Source organism: Rhyacophila brunnea, unplaced genomic scaffold (assembly GCF_057557595.1).
Source record: "Rhyacophila brunnea isolate RB1 unplaced genomic scaffold, BYU_Rbru_1.0 scaffold_4, whole genome shotgun sequence".
NCBI lineage: Eukaryota > Metazoa > Arthropoda > Insecta > Trichoptera > Rhyacophilidae > Rhyacophila > Rhyacophila brunnea.
In genome coordinates this window covers 17603625-17620918 of record NW_028233068.1, presented here as the reverse complement: position 1 = coordinate 17620918, position 17294 = coordinate 17603625, and the positions used below count along the sequence as shown (strand labels likewise).

Here is a 17294-nt window from a genome sequence, read left to right as displayed (position 1 = left end):
TGTAAAGTGCACATAGAACTCGGTAGTATTGGGGTTTAATGAAAAAATATAAGAAATATCGACCTCATATTGATATAGTATGTAGATAATGTGACTTGGAAGACTGCCTCATTATTACTTTAGTTTGGCCAAAAATCGACACTTAGAACCTTGTAGTTCTCGGGTCGCAACCTGTTTAGTAAGAACACTAATAATTCTAAATTTGCCATAATTCGAAATTTTCCCGAAAAAAAAGTCCCTTGAACATTATTTTCATATAAAACCATACCTTTAATTCAAATTTAGTAATTCGAAATGATTTCAGAGTTCTGGCATATAAAAATATTCAATAAATCGTAATAAAGTACACTATTTCATGAGCCAGTCATTGAAAATTTTGACAAACTTTACTTAAAACATCAAAAATTACTTATTTTATGAAGGTAATAAAAATAATCCTGACATTTTAGGCACATCTATCATCGGAAACGAAATTAATGAAAATCAAAAAAAAGTTTTTTTTTCAAAATTTTAATATTTTCCCCCATACATTTCATATTTCGTAATTCGATTTTTTGATTTTCGGTCCCATGGAATTCTTATTAACGAGGTTTTACTGTAGTTACTTTATAATTCATACCTAAGTAATTCTTCGATGTCATTTTTGCGTCACATTTTATTGTTACTTTTTTGGTGAACACTAGTACATAATATGTAACCATACCAGAGTAGATGAGCAAATCCAATTTTCTTAGTAGGCGGAACTAATTTGTACACTGTTAGCATCAACTGTATTTATATCACACCTTGTCCCATCGGCTTGTCTCGCTTGGCCCCTGTATATTGTGTATATCCATGCAAACTTATGAACCTTTTTAGAGGACTAAACTATATGTTCAATGGTCTGAAATAAGTAATATTCATGTATGTATCTTCAAATAATAGGGCGATTTAGGCAAATATGTTTAATATTATATTATCAAATGGTTAGGTTAGGTTATGTTAGATGTTTCAAATATAGTACAAACCATAATTTATATAGTACAGAGTTTTTTATTTCTTCAAATTATTAATGTAAAGGGGCTTTTTGCGGCAATATGATACAGGAATTGTGTTGCAGTTAATAGTTCCCCAAAACACAAAAATAGTAGTCTACGTTTCCGAAACTTTCCATCTATTGCCCATGGTTTCTGGCAGCATGGTTGGTCGATATATCGAATATCGAACGCAATCGAAAATACAGCAATAATTGCTAGATAAATCTATTTCCTTCTCGCTCTGCTCCATATGTGCGTCTCTGTTTGACCTGCCTCATCCTTAGCAATAATAAAAATATCGTAGTGACAGCCGATTCGATAATACATTATTTTAATTTTTTGCTGTATCGTTATTAATTTTATTGTGGTGTTTCATCAATTCACACTACGTACAATAACTAAATGGACAAACGACAAGTTATGGGAGCTTATTAATGAGGTTTATTTACGTCCTGAGCTATGGAACGTGGAAGCCAAACTATATAATGATTCAAATATGAAAAGGCCAACTGTCAAAGCTGCACAAACGTCTAGATCTGGAACAATGTGAGCAATTGAAGAGTGGAACACCCTGAATAAATACATTTAACTCCTGTATGAGTGGTACTTCTGGTATGGAGTACTCCACGGTGGCGGCGCGGCTTAAGCGTTGGGCTGTCACGCCGTGGGTCCCAGGTTCGAATCCTGGGTCTGGCAAGCACACATATTGTTTTTCAATTTGTGTGTGAGTCCAGGGTATGGACCTAATATGTTGAGCAAAGTGGCTGACATCCATTTCTCGTAAAAACAAAATCTGTTAATACAAAACCTCTACTCTGTGGAGGCCCATATGATCCTATTAGGATCGGACATGAGTATGTATGATTGGTTGTATTCATCCTTGCCCGACACTTAATGATGTCGGGTCATACATTGCCCAGCAACTGGGCAATAGTTTTACTATTTTTTTGGCAATTGTATCGGCAATCTGCAATTTTTGATGCTTATTTACAGGCTCCTAAGACTAACTAATGGTAGACAGATGTGGAATTTACTGTCGAGTAAATATAATGAAGTTCTACTAACTAAATGCCAGTTTCATTAACTACTATAAATACCTACATACTTGAAAGGTAAGAGAAACCGGTTATTAATTATGAATTTACAATGAGAAGTTACCTAAACTTGAATAAATCATCCTTGATATCAAATCTTCATTATGCATAATATAAATTTTGATGCTTATTTATACATGAATTCAATTAATTAATTAAATATTCAAATCACATCCACGATAACCTATCAAATAATATGGGAATTAAAAAAAAAACAAAATACTTGATTCAGGCAAATGAATAAAATTATCAATAATTACCTACAGCAAAATAAATAATAAGCAGGTGTTACCAAGTTGCACATTTTTGAGTTTGAAAATTAGATTAATGTGACAACGAAACTTATGTTAATACATATTATATTTTTACGAAATTATGATATTAGTTTTGGGTTACAAAGCTGTCATTAAATTCCTAAACTACAGATATACCCCATTTACACATGCATGGATTTACTACTGACAATAGGTATTATAGCGGCCATAACAAGAAAATGCATGTGTAAGTAAATATGTATTATCATGCAAGTTGTGCAAAAATTGCATGCATGAATTAAAAAGTTTGGAAGCTTCTGAATTTTCACACGACAGTTGGAATTTGTTCGATATATGCAAAAAACCAAATACACCGCCCAGACTCATTTTGAGGTTAACCGATTTTCACGACCTGTCAAGCAGTACTATAAAATGACAACATCGCATCTCGCTTACTCTTGAAGAATGAGATTGGTGAGACATTCAGCACTTTTATGTGTAAACAATTTATATCGCGATAGCTTAAAATACACACTATTGCTGCAAGTAAATCCATGCGCGTGTAAAGGCGCTAATATACCAACATAACGCGAGCCTAATACTACAAGGTTCTAAGTGTTCGTCCTTGAAAAAACTAACCCAACAATGAAGTAGTATTCTAAGTTGCCTCATTGTTACTTTTGTTTCTCCAAGGACAAACACTTAGAACCTTGTAGTTCTCCACTCGCGATAAGTCATCAGGTGTGTTGAATTTGTAGCTAAGCTCATCATGGTGTAAAAAAATACCGAGTTGTATGCCAAATATTTTTATAAACAATTACATACTATACTAAAAGTATTTTCTCACCTTTCTTATGATGTTCAACGAGACATTTAAAAAAATCTTCGTAGAGATGAAACCTAAGCATATTAAAATAAAGCAAAAAAAGCATTAGTAGTCTACTAATTTTCATACAATCGTTAAAGAGGTAGAAGAACAATTATTTTTGTTGATGTTACATAATATAAAACTGGAAATGCTTCAGACATTTTTCATTGGGGAAACCACAGAAAGCTCCACCAGGAAGAAGATAAAAGGACATCCTTGTGTGAATTTCAGTTCAATCAATAATAATGAATACTATCTAACTCACAAAGGTATCTCCACACCGTAAAGGTGTTAAACTGACTTTTTTTATTATTGTGAATTGGTTGTTGAGGATTCACATTGATATATCTATAATTCTATAAGATTCACCGTTCCATTCAATATCTGAACAAAAAAATTGGTACTTTTTCCAGAAAAGGATATAAACGTCTGTAAGAATCACACTTATTGCAATGTAGGTGTAAGTACACACAATATGTATTTATAAGATGAACATCTGGCGTTTAGAAACAGACTTGTTGGGGACAAAAAAATATCTGCATTGTAAATTGTAATTAGAGTGAATTTCTAAACTGCATTAATTTGTGTATGTCATAATGGTTTTTTTCCTGCGTCTGTACTTGTAACTTGTATTTGTTCAATCTTTAGAACCTCGTTTATCTTGTGTTGATGTGATGGTAACTTGGAAGTCTCTGTTTTTGTATGGTGCTAATATTTTTTTAAGTGGACTTGATTAATATTATGCAATAATAACCAGTGGAGTGCACAGATTGTTGACACGACAGACAGTGTGGATATTTCTTGATTAATGGTAACCTATATGGATTTTAGTGCATTTTCATTTGGTGAGTGTGTATAGTGCTAAATATCACATTATGTTACATTTTAATTTATTGTTTATAGCCAGCATGTTGATCTCAATGCACATCTGGTTTAATATTCTTGCATTTTAAACGGTTGATGTGATATTAGATGCATTGATACGTATTTTGCAAGCCATAAGCTTATTCAAAAATGCAAAGTTGGCAGTGCTGATTAGGCGTTTGTGTACAAGGGAGCATTATGTACCTAATTGTGCCCATAACTTAGTGACCGTGCCGTGCCTATATAGGATTTCTTTTATTCAACAAATAATAAATACGACACAAGTAATAACTATTTCATGTAAGAACTACTAGTTAAAATCGTCGTAATTGAGTAGGATGCCCGTAGGTTAATTGGAAAAGCACACTGGCGCGGTTACAGGTTCAAGTACTATCAGGTGTCTTATTTTTTTTTTGCTAAAAAAGATATTTTTTTAGTGGATATATGCATGATGAGATGTTTTCAAATTATGTATGTTATTATATTATATAGCAGTGGTCGATATACTGTTAATTGCGAAGTTGTGGATAACGTAGAATGTAGGAAATGTAAAATTTACTAAATCAGTATTGAATGCACAACCACTGCAATGGTTGCGAATGGAATGCGACGGTTGTGGGTCCAAGATTTGGTACAAAAATATTTTGTACTGTGTATATCGATTTATATCATTTCAATAGGGAAACAACTCAAAATTTCAAGATAATAATGCCATTCGAAGTAGAAAGGCCTGCTATTTATAATTCGGCAAAAAAAAGAGTTAAAAATTTATTTAATGTGTTATAAAATCGAATACTTAACCCTTTCTGAGATTAATTATTGATTCAGTTATATACTGAAATTCTGGGTTAATTCCTTATTAGATTGTGAAATTTCATTATGCGTTGCTGAATTCCACTAAACTAAATATAAAAAACATACATTTTCTTCAAAATCAAAGCTTTAAAATTAAAATGAGAATTTCTGCAAAAAATTTAAACGCCATATCTTGGAACAAGGTTTATTGAATTGTTTCCCTATTGAAACATGGTATCTATATATTTAATAAAGAATGCTGACTTTTTAAGTTTCTTATATTATTCATTATAAAAAATAGTGTAATGAAAAATCATAATTACTAAGGTCATAATCATTATGATTAAAAAATACAAAAGCACGACTAACACTCAAAAAAGGAAGAATTTAATAGAATATTTGTTCCAGTATGAAAATAATGAAATAAAATATATACATACATTATCGTATGTCATAACTTTAAATCAAAATTAAACACATGAATTAAGATTTAAAAAACATTGTGTTGCGTTGTGCATAAAAAATAATTAAAGGCATCAATACCAAACATAAATATGTACAATTAAAATAAAATTGACAGCTAAAAAACATCATATCCATTTGTGGACAAGTTATTAACAGGTTGTTTTTATTTATTTATACAAATATTACAAGTTAAAATTAAAGGTGATCGATCAACCGTATGACTGAAAAGTTTCCTATATAGAATGTACGCCACTGAACAACAGTTATTATGTTTTGAATTCAAGACATTTTTAAACAGGTCTCTACACTAATGTCTTATTTATAAAATTATTTAGTGTACAGTTGAGAGTTAATGACCGCTGTCGACTATACATGAATAATAATTACATAACAGGGGGATGTCATTTCTCAGTTTAATTTGCTTATTTAATCTGCTTCATAGAAGATTTTGTGGTGGAAATAAATAAATTAATAATTGAACAACAACATTTACAGTAAAAATTCCAGGGAACCAACCTGGACATAAAAATACGTAAAAACTAGTTTTGTGCATAAGTCCACATCTATTAACAAAAAGAATAAGTTTAGTGTATTTAAGTATCGCCAGTAATAATAATTTAATGTAATAATTATTGTCTATAAACAGATTCAGAATGAGTGTATTTAAATTTATTGGACAGTGTATAGTTCTTTTGACAATTATATCTTCAAGTTTGGCGCAATTCGAAGGTAATTATTGTAATTACAGTATCTTTTTATATGTGTATCAAAAATTTGTATCAATAACTCAACGCTATGACAGTAATTTAATGTTATGTTTTTACTAGGTGACGAATGCCTTTTTACTTCTACGGGAGAGCAAGGGATATGCACTCAATTGGGAAGTTGCCCATCGGCTATGGCCAAGTTAAAGCAAGGAGAACCTCCGCAGGTTTGTGAATATCTTAAATTTACAGTAACTTTACAGGAAAAGGCAGTAGTGGCAGAGCTACACTGTACATGACCTAGCCTAATTTTGAATTCAAATCATATTTATTATTATTATTAACGTATTAAATCATATTTGAAGATTTAAACAATTCAGAGAAGGTACAGTAAAACCCCAATAATATGAATACAGTTAACCTTTTCTATGCCTCACGATATTACTATGGCAGTACCTATCTGACAGGCCGCAGATTTTTAAGGACGTATGTTGAATTTAGAGCGAAGATCTTACTAAAATTGCTGCAATACCAATACCATATAAATTCTTGAATAAAATATATCAGTTAATCATTATTGTTAGCAAGTTAGTATCATTACTAAAATGTTGAAATACTCCTGATGTCAGCTATAAATCATATTGATTTAAATTACAAAGTTGTTAGTCATTTCTTGGTGGATTTTCAAACATTTTAAATAATTAGCAGTTATTCTCAAGAATGATGGATCAATCATCAGCTTAATGGGATAAAAGCTGTCACCTGGAAAGTGAAAGACTCCTCTTTATTACGGATTTCTGAGGTTTTTCAAAACTTGGTAGGTATTAAATACAGAATGAATGTTTCCTCACCATTTGTGCTCGCTGTGATGGTTACAATGGAGTACAATGATTATATCTGTGACTGAAAGCTGGTGTATCATTTATGTCCAAAAAGAATACTTTCAGGCATTCTATGGACTTCCGGGGTTTTAGGAACATGTTGGATTTCTGTCATGATTAAACCCAAAAAGTGAATTGGCCCTGAAAGATAATATGATACTTTCGGTAATGTACCTAGGTACAAAACTCATTTTCTGCAATATCATATATACAACATACTGGCTCTGAGGTATAGATATAATGTTCTATTACCGATTATCTCACAGTTATTTTATTTTTCTAACAGATTTGCACTTTTTCTGGAACGGCACCCATTGTTTGTTGTGAGCAAGGAGTGTCTCCAGCAATTTCCACAGTGATTCCAAGCACCACTACTCTGCCGCCGTCAACTCTTACCATGACCTTAAGTACTCGGGCTGGGAATGGAGAATGTCCACCATTACCTAACAAAGCCTTAAAAGTTGCAAAGAATGGACAGAAAGCTTGGGACAGTAAGCAATTATTACTTATTACTTTTGGCTTCACTATTTTTCTACTTCTTGTCTAATATGTCTGTGGGATGGGGCCCTGAGTCTGTTTATTATGACGATGCGGCGTATGGTGGATCCAATACTCAATAATTTGTTGCGGAATATGCTGTTTATTCGAAAAAGATGACTGCAGTATGATATTCAGATTTATTCTAAATTATAAATGTGAAGGTTGTAGAATTTTAGTTGAACGACCCAGCTTAGGTACCTAACTGGCTGGGTCCAACTGAGTGTACGCCGGTCTCCAGTCTGTTACCTATGGAATGCCTTCCCAGAATTTGGCCAGGTTAGTATTCAGCAGGTAAAATGTTGTTTACAATCATTGAGCTAGTTTATATATAAAATAACTACTATTCTTGATTAAATTGAAGCTAACTTCTGGTTATGAGACTGGCGAAAGCCGGTACCGGTCTAATATCCGAATGGGGGTCAATTTAGTAGATGCGTACATTTGACAGATTAATTATTGTAAGATGTTATATTACCATTGTACGAATATAATGCAATGATCGGTCAATGAATGGTATTGTGAAAGATTTTGTTTTCAGGGTGTCATTTTGTGTACTTCTTTCTCTTTTGATGTTTGAGAATCATTGCACAGGTCTTTCTGTCTAATATACCTCATTATTTCTTGAGAATAACCAAAAATGTTATAGAAGGAAGAAGTAAGTACACACGGTGACGGTCGAAAACAATAAACAATAAAAATAACAATAAACTGTGGAAGTCTTGAAAAATTTATGACTTTGTGAAGTTCAACGACTTTCTTGAACAATTCTCTCCATCTGTCTCTATCTAGAGTGGCTACTCAAGTCAGTCATCTTTTCTCGTAAGCCCTACCAGATCTATTGCTGGACATCACATCGCTGGATCATGATCATTCATTACATATAACCTAAGCAGTAGTCTCTCAATACCAATTGATTGAACTGCAAAGCTGCAACCCTAAAATATTCAAATTCAATAGAAAAAAATGGTCACATTCACCGTTGGTTTCCACTATGACTTTTTTTGTCCTTTTTGCCCGTTTGCTCAAGTTTGCTGTGTATTGTGCATTGGTGGACCATTATACGCACTGGTGTCAGACATATTGGGTTTATGGCCTATATATCTGTATTTTCCAACTTTCAGAATGCATCGATTTAGCTGACACCATTTTCAGATGCAAGAACAGTATTCTTATCGGTGGACCAAGAGAGAGGGAAGAGCTGTGTGCACATCATGTGGAAAGTCTTGTGGTTGGCGGTATGCCCGCTGGTATAAATGAATTCCCACATATGGTAAATAAATTGATGGTCTATCAATATTAATTTCAATATAACTTAAAATAGGGTTACCAAATGTCTTAAAATTTTGTCTGACTGGGTTTTTGAAATATCGTCATTGAGCCGTTTGGAATGGGAGAATTGAAAATTTTACTGGATATCTAGCCTTTTAGTTTTTTTTGTACCTACATCTCTGAAAAACTTAATTTATTTTATTAACATGTACTGGGAAGCTCGTCATCATTGAATGTTTGTAATAGCTTCAAAGTCATGACTGTTTACATTAGAGGTATTATAATCGCAATATATAGATTTAACATATATTATTTTGAAAAAAACACTTTCTGATAGAGTATATAATAACCAATTATAAGTTAAAATTTGTTCGCTATTAGTATGTCACGCCGTAGCATAATGGCTTAATGCGACGGATGAGGCGTATACTCGGGAGATACAGGGTTCGATTCCCCGTCGGGGTGACTTACTTTTTTCAAAAAAGATTTTTTCTATTGGTTATTATATACTCTATCAGAAAGTGTTTTTTTCAAAATAATATATGTTCAATAATCAGAATGATATATTCTTAAATCTTGTGAATTATTCGTTGAATAAAAGAAATAGTTAAATATAGATTTAATATAAATATAAAAAAAAAACGTTCTGCGAGTTTAGATAGTATTTGATATATTAAATTTTATCAATGAATACTTTTTTTCTTTATTTCCTATTTTTTTATTTACTTAAATTATCATTGTTAGTGTTATTAGGTATTATATAACATCACTGAAATTAATAAATACCTTAAAATATAAGTTTTAATGAAAAATTGTTTGTGTGTGTTTGTGGGGGGGGGGGGGTGTAAATTTACCGCACCGGGTGATGGGTGACACTGCTCAGATGCGTTGATGATCCGCACACACAATAGAAAAATTAGAGGGAACGTCGATACAGATATATCGCACCCCCGCAACTAAACTGCCACAATCTAAAAAACGTCAAACAGAGAAAATCAGCTTTGAAGTTTTTACCTTTCGCATTTTTGTACTATGTTTTAGAAATATATTTAGATATTGAATGAATTTTTGACTTGAATTTGGTGCTATGGGTTAAAAGTGTTCAGTGTAGCCACCAATCTAACGAAGAAATAACGTTTGGTAAACCTATATTTTTAATAATAGTAACACTAGATGTAATGTAAATTATTAATCATAAGCAAGGATCAACACGATCGAATTGTTGTGTATAATTGCTTTTAATGTAATGACGATTGCTCACAACGCGTGGATCGTTGGATCTGGTTGGATCTGCATCTGCTGGGGTAATTAAGCCTTAACACTAGTGATATCTAGTGATGGAATTACGAGACATGAAATTAAATACAACAAAAATTATTTTAATTAACCCGTAGTGGCCGCGCGGCTTTAGCGTTGGACTATCACACCGTGGGTCCCGGGTTCGAACACATATTGTTTTTCAATTTGTGTGTGAGTCAGGGTATGGACCTAATAGGTTGAGCAAGTGGCTGACATCCATTTCTCGTAAAAAACAAAATCTGTTAATACAAACCTCTACTCTGTGGAGGCACATATTATGATCCTGTTTGGATCAGACCTGGTTTAAAAAAAAAATATCTAAAAATGGGTTTGTGACTATTGTGAGTGACAGATCGATAGCTCAGAAGACAAAGCACTCACCCGGAAAGTGAAAGACATGAGTTTGAGTCTCACTTGGTCCAACTGTTTTTCTAGAATTTTTCTAAGATGTATGTTCCTGAGGTTTTGAAATTTATATTATTTCTATTAAATTATTAAATTTGAATGGCTCCAATATAGTTAGACAGTCGACAAAATGTTTTTGAATCTAAATACGTCTTGATTAACCAGATACTTAAAAATCTTTAAATGACAGATTAATTAAGTTTGAATATATTTATTTTTATTCGGACAATCAATGCTGTTACACCGCCGACGCAATGCAATGAATTTTTTGAACACTTCTTCACCAATGAAAATAAACTAAGTACGTTTACTTCATGAAATTGTTTTACAGGCTCTTCTTGGTTACGGCGATTTAGCCACCGCTTTGTGGGAATGTGGCGGGACACTCATCAGTAAAAGATGGGTGATGACAGCAGCACATTGTTCGTCTAGCAGATCAGCTGGGTAACAAAATAATATTGTATTACATCTATCCAAAGCTAATGGACTGCCAAGCATAATATTCCAATATCAATTTGAACGCATGATTAATTAATCTTCTTCTTCTTCTTTTGCCATATCCGCCCCTTAACTGGAGCATATGGACACCACGCGGCGCCTCCAAGAATCCCTGTCGCTCGCCAGTCTTCTTGCTTCGTTCCAGGTCAAACCAGCATCCCGTAGCTCCACCGTATACACTCTGTAGATTGTATTTAGCGGCCTTCCATTAATTAATATATTATAATAAATTTAATTAATTAATTAATTAATTTTTAATTCTTTATCTTATGAAAAAAATATTTTATTATTTTATTCAACTTCCATTTGTTCATATTATTGAATTGACACAATTGGTTTATTAAAACTAATATAGGAAATGAATATTCTTGATACATCGTCCTTTCCTAAAGGAGTCTACCAAGTATTTGTGTCAGTATATTATGATAACTTAAGACTTGATTGTGAAGACTAATCATTTTATGTAACCACTTCTCATTGAATGACCTTAATTAGCTACCTACTAACATTGAATTAATGATGACCTCTATAAATTAATAGAAGAGGATGTTGAAAATGTTATTAAATTTCTGAATATTTATTTGTAGTACCGATGTGAAGTATGTGCGTCTTGGGTCACCTGAAGTGAATGCTCGGCTCGATAGAAGCAAGACGTACAATGTCACGAGGATTGTTGAACATCCAGATCGTAAGCCTCCTCAGTTGTATAACGACATTGCTCTTCTAGAACTTGATAGAGAGTGAGTGATTTTATATTATATTCATACATAATTTTAATTATATTACAATACAATAGAAAATTGCAAACTTTATTATCATTATACATTATATTTTTATGGTAGGTACAACATTTTGTTAATAAGAAATAGTGAACCAGAATACTCTTGTGTGTTTTGGTATGGTTATCGTTTATCGAGTTAGGGCCATTCTATATAAGGAGGTAAAACGCCGCGGTTCACTCGCTACCAACCTCAGAGTAATAATATAAAGAGAGTGGGCATTGTTTAGCAAAATGAAGCCGTGTTTCTTGCGTATAACGTACAGTATCACATCAATTTTATTATTATTAACTAACTATGAAATGTTATATTATTGTCATGTTGTTTCTCAGTCAGTGCGGCTACCAAATTTTAACCTAACAAGTAATCCATTATATCGGCAATTTTCAAAATTTGTTTGCTGTGGCTTCCTGTAAATAAACAAGAACTGTGTTTTATTTAGATATGAATTTTATCTCAATAATATACTACCCAAAGAGGTTGGACGATCTTTAATATACGGCTATATATTTCCGATACAACATTTCACGGTGAAGTGTGGATACGGCGGACTGCATAGGTACAAATTTTCGGACATGAAACTTATATTCCTATATGTTGATAATATGTCCAATTTTGTCCAAAACTAATCAATTACATTTGACACACAAAAATGCCATTGTTTAATATTGCATTGTGGACGCTTTATATTTATATAATTGGCTCTTCCGCAGTGTATCATTTGGATCGTCAGTCATCCCGGCTTGTCTCCATGTAGGTTCCGTAAATGGGGATAAAGCTGTTGTCACAGGATGGGGAGTCAACGCATCGCTAGGATCACAGAGTAACAAGCTTCTCAAGGTTTGTCCATGATCTGTTTACAGTGTGATTTGCATAATTATTATAATGACCTAGACATTTCTAATTACATGACATGTAATTCATGATAATATATAAAATAAGTTTATCACTTGGTATTCACCAAACTATGAAATAAATGGTGAATACCTTGGTATAGGTACTATTTATTACGCTCAATATTTTAAAGGAAAATGTTAACATGAGTCACTAGACAATATAATTACATGCCTTACTCTGGGTCCGATAGTGCCATATTTGTGAGATTCTATTTTAAACCTACAAATTTTTTCTTCATAAAAATATCATAATGAAAGGCGGTCGATCCCGAGAAATGATTTTGTTTTACAGTACAGTGTGTGAAAAGTAACTTACCACTTATCTATGACCCCTATATTATACAATGATGGTTGTTTTTATTTTTAAGGTGACTCTAGATAAATTTTCTTATCAAGATTGCTCATTAGCTCATCCTCCGAGCCCTGCAAGATCGTCAAAAGGAGTAGACGCAGACACGCAAATATGCTATGGCAGCCGAACTGAAATGAAGGACTCATGCCAGGTACAAAGGCCATTTGAAAAATTACTTGGACATAATATAATATTATAATTGTAATGGATTTAAGTTATGTACAATTATTCCATTTGAGTCGTTTTTGGTGACCCGGGTTTCGCCTTTCGGTATCTTCAGGCACCATGTCCACTCACCAAAAGGCAAATAATTAGTGTTAAAGCTAAGGAAGCTAAAGGGAGACACTGCAATCCCTATTATGGAATCTTATTTGTGGTTAAACATTGTGGTAAATTAATACCTAATAAATCATAGTGTTTTAATTTTGTTCAGTATTGCAGTGAGTGAGAAAAGATTTTTTTTAAATAAGCTTATGAATTTAAGCCCGTGTGTGTTAAAACCATACAGGCACGGCAGTGTATAATAATAATATATGGTGAGTGGACACGGTGCCTGAAGATGCCGAAAGGCGAAACCCGGGTCTCCAAAAATGACTCAAATGGAATAAATAGTACATAACTTAAATCCATTAGAATTGAAATTCAAATTCCATCAAGTACCGTCGGTCGATAGTATTAATATAATATTATAATATCATGATAATGTCACTGTGAAAACCAATGAAGTGGAAGACGTGTTTTTCTTTCTGACGATTTGCTTCTGTTATAATGGCGACAAAAAAAAAACAGAAACCTCAAGTTGAGGTGCTGAGAATTTAATAATTACAAGTCACATACAAGTAGTCAGGAGGAGTTTTCACATCACCACATAATTGAAATAGTATTCAAACATGTAACTGCTTTGTACAAAAAGTTATAAGTATTTTATTCCGAATATTGGATTACACTCCATGGACTCCTGTTTTCCTCGTTGTCTACTGCGTAAGGCGCTGGTTTCTCATCCAGGGGCTCCGGGTTCGATTTTCAGTAAGGTCACAATATACTTACGTGATTTTCTCAAAGGCTGGGTATTTCTTTGATTGTCTTATCGGTCTTTGAATGACTTATCCATTTTCAAGCACCAAACATAATATGTTATGAATATTATTCATTAAGGCTATACCTCAGTTGAGGCACGGTCTAAAAAGATCGTGGCTAGGCGATGCGCGGATTGCGGGTCCCGGGTGCAAATGACGCATGCCAAACGAAATATAATTTGTCATATAAATCCAACATGCATCCATTTAATGTTCTGTTTATTGTTCTATTAGTAACAATAATAATATAATTTCATTGACATGTTTTCTTTTTAAAGTAAATGGGTAACGTTTTTAGTCATCTTTACACGATTAAAGAATTAATACACCCGTCGCCATCACGAAACAAATTGACGTTTGCCCAGCTCGACGTTCTCTCTCTGAATGCCAGCGACTAGTGAGCGAGTCCAAAATTTCGTCGCGCCTATAGTTGAAAATTATTTTCCGTTTCACTGATGTATCGCCTTAACATAAAGAAATATCTACATTTTTCTTAGGTAACAATAGATCATTTTGTGAACCAGGAGGTATTTACAGAATGTCGAAAACTGTTATAAATTCCATAGTTAGATTTGAAGTCGATTTACTCTGCCTGTGATCTGTACACTTGTATTCTTTCAATCCTCAGCTCCTCAATTATTATTGTTTTATTTTCTATCTTTCATTGTGCTTGTTAGATTGTTTATATAAATATACCAGATTTAAGGTTCAGTTTTGATAGTTTGGGCAGGATACAGAGAAGGAAGAGGGAGGGACACTGAACGTGGTAATGGGATATAGCAGACACAAACACAATGAACACATTAAGCCCACGTGTATCCTGCACATGGGAAGATCGCATCTGTGCAGTTAGTTGCTTTGCAATTTCATTACATTTTGACTCTGAGATGATGATATGGTGCTTCGAGAGAATCTAGAATCTATTTCCTCTGCAGATTTTCCCACATTATCTTAGACTGGGACCACGGATTTGTGAAGATGATTTATCGTGGATCAAATTTTTTGTGTACTACTACTACTTTTTGTGTAACTAATACTGCACCCTATTATGCTCCAGTATCGGAGCATAGAACAAGCACAATGTCGCATCACCTACCTCAGCCCATCGCCACGTGTCATGTTGTGAGACATCTGAGACCTGAGGCAACATAATATTGCTTTTCTAGCACCACTGGTAGATTGAGGGAGGGTTGGTTACAGGAACACCATTTAAAAAAATCATCTAGCAGGGTTTGAGTAATCGCAATGTTGACCATAGTGGGTACTTTGATTTTTACAGGGTGACTCTGGAGGTCCACTTCAAATCCAAAACAAAAATGTCTTCTGCACTTATACGGTTATAGGCATTGTATCAGTTGGAAAAGGTTGTGCCATCAAAGGAGTGCCTGGACTCTATACAAGAGTGGCAGCTTACATTCCTTGGATTGAGAGCATTGTGTGGCCGTAGAAGGTAAAGAACATGCCATTAAAAAAATTAGCTATCTATAGGGCATAAGCTTTATTCTGTGATCGTTTGTCAAAATATCACAACAATTTTTGGTGGCTATAATACCACATAATTTAAATCTATTCGGAAGAAACAGCATTGTCTCTGGATAAAAATGTCTACCTAGGTGCTAAATTTATTATGTATTATCTGAAAGTGGTGTTCTTGTAAATATTCAGAAACATTATGTTCTTTTCGTATTATGTTATTTTTGTATTGTATACAAATTATGTCTCCACACTGACCCCACAGTAAACCCATCTAGAATTTAAACAAGGTGAATTTATCCATTACACATATTTAAGAAATATAACTATTATAATATATTATAATAAGGAACAGATAACTGTGTATAATGTAAGCAAATCAATAAAGATTACAGTCTTTATTTAATATGTATTTGTAGTTTAAGTAAAGAAAGATTATATTTGATAATATTACAATAAAAAGCTTATTTAAAATTAATTTTGAAAGACATGTTTTTATTTCGACAATAGAATATTATAAAAGAGACCACAGCATTGCATACATACATACGATTGAGGAGTTTGGTTGAAGAGAGGAGAAAAAAATAAACAGTGGGTTGGAGCGGACCCTTTTTTGAGTTGTTCCGCTCCAGGTCTGCTCCGGGACCTCATACTTGCTCCAGGTCCGCTCCGGGACCTAATACTTGCTCTAGCTCCGCTCCAAGGTCTGCTCCGGTACGAAACAACATGGCAAAATTTAAACCCAGTTGGGGATCTAAATCTGCGCCTCGAAAAACGGTTGCCGATTCCTGGAGGAGGTAATCCACAGTAAAATAGTCGCAATCGATGGTGATTTATTTATCAGTACTGATATGTTATTCTTCAATGATTAGGTCACTTTAATATTTTGTCCGGCCTACGTCGTGCCCATTGTGGACTTTTTTATTTAGTTGAGTTCTACTTGCCGCTGGTTCTCTCATAAACCAAATTTGCTTGTTCGTTTTTTTATCATAAGAGCCTCAAAATCAGTCATTGCGTCGGACTTTTATGTCACTAAACGCGCCACTGAGGTGAATTGAATATTACTTATTGTTTTTCCGTATAATTTGACCATCGAACAGCAATATCACCAGCTTGACACCACCCCTCAACGTTTTACAGCACGCAAGACTCGTGGCACTCTAGATTTTTGTATCCCAACAGTATGGAGCTCTTCCTCACTCATGGAATCGTTTACTCTCAACATCCGCCTCCATTACCACACAAATCGAGCTTCAATTTTGGGACCATACCTAAATAAAATTTGAAATAAATAAAAAGGATTTCAAGTTATACACATTTATATTTTTATAAAAATCAACGTTTTTCAAAAAAAATATAAAAAGAATATTAAAACTACGAATTAATCAAAAATCTCTTAGGCGATGCTTAGAATACTTTAATAATACATATGACCATAAAATATATGTAATATTAAAATGGGGTCCAATTCAACAAATTCATGTTTTATTACATTTTTTACAATAAAATTGTAAATTTATCTTTGACTTAAAATAAAAAATATTTTTCTCTTTAATGTTTTCAGATACATATTTATTAATTAACACAGTTGAAATTGTAAATTATCCAAAAAATGTCTCAAATTGCAAGCTTCGTATTTTTCCGCTAGGTGTCTGGTAGGTAAAGACATCGCCTTAATTCAACCGTAAATACACAGTTTATTTTTGTCATTTTGTACCCAATTAGAATCAAGTATGACGTGCTAATTGTGATACTCAACGGCGAGA

At 33.4% G+C, this 17294-nt stretch overlaps 1 protein-coding gene across 2 annotated transcripts; it reads left to right on the top strand.

The window, feature by feature from the left end:
* Positions 1–4007: 4007 nt before the first annotated feature.
* On the top strand, positions 4008–15953 carry LOC147067021 (venom protease-like). 2 transcript variants are annotated; one of them, XM_085954114.1, is made up of 9 exons: positions 4008–4077; positions 6184–6287; positions 7228–7432; positions 8603–8751; positions 10786–10898; positions 11540–11692; positions 12445–12571; positions 12996–13130; positions 15335–15953. In XM_085954114.1, the coding sequence occupies exons 1-9, from the start codon at positions 4041–4043 to the stop codon at positions 15500–15502; spliced, it is 1191 nt and encodes a 396-aa protein (XP_085810240.1). In that variant the 5' UTR covers positions 4008–4040; the 3' UTR covers positions 15503–15953. The 2 variants fall into 2 exon arrangements, with proteins under 2 accessions (XP_085810240.1, XP_085810239.1); XM_085954113.1 differs by lacking the exon at positions 4008–4077 and adding an exon at positions 5704–6085.
* The last annotated feature ends 1341 nt before the right edge of the window (positions 15954–17294 follow it).

What these genes read in the sequence shown, in the direction of transcription:
- LOC147067021 (XM_085954113.1), top strand. Translation starts at nt 6,010, where the DNA reads ATGAGTGTATTTAAATTTATTGGACAGTGTATAGTTCTTTTGACAATT. An exon ending in AAGTTTGGCGCAATTCGAAG is followed by an intron (nt 6,086 to 6,183) that starts GTAATTATTGTA and finishes TGTTTTTACTAG; the next exon opens with GTGACGAATGCCTTTTTACT. An exon ending in TCGTCTAGCAGATCAGCTGG is followed by an intron (nt 10,899 to 11,539) that starts GTAACAAAATAA and finishes ATTTATTTGTAG; the next exon opens with TACCGATGTGAAGTATGTGC.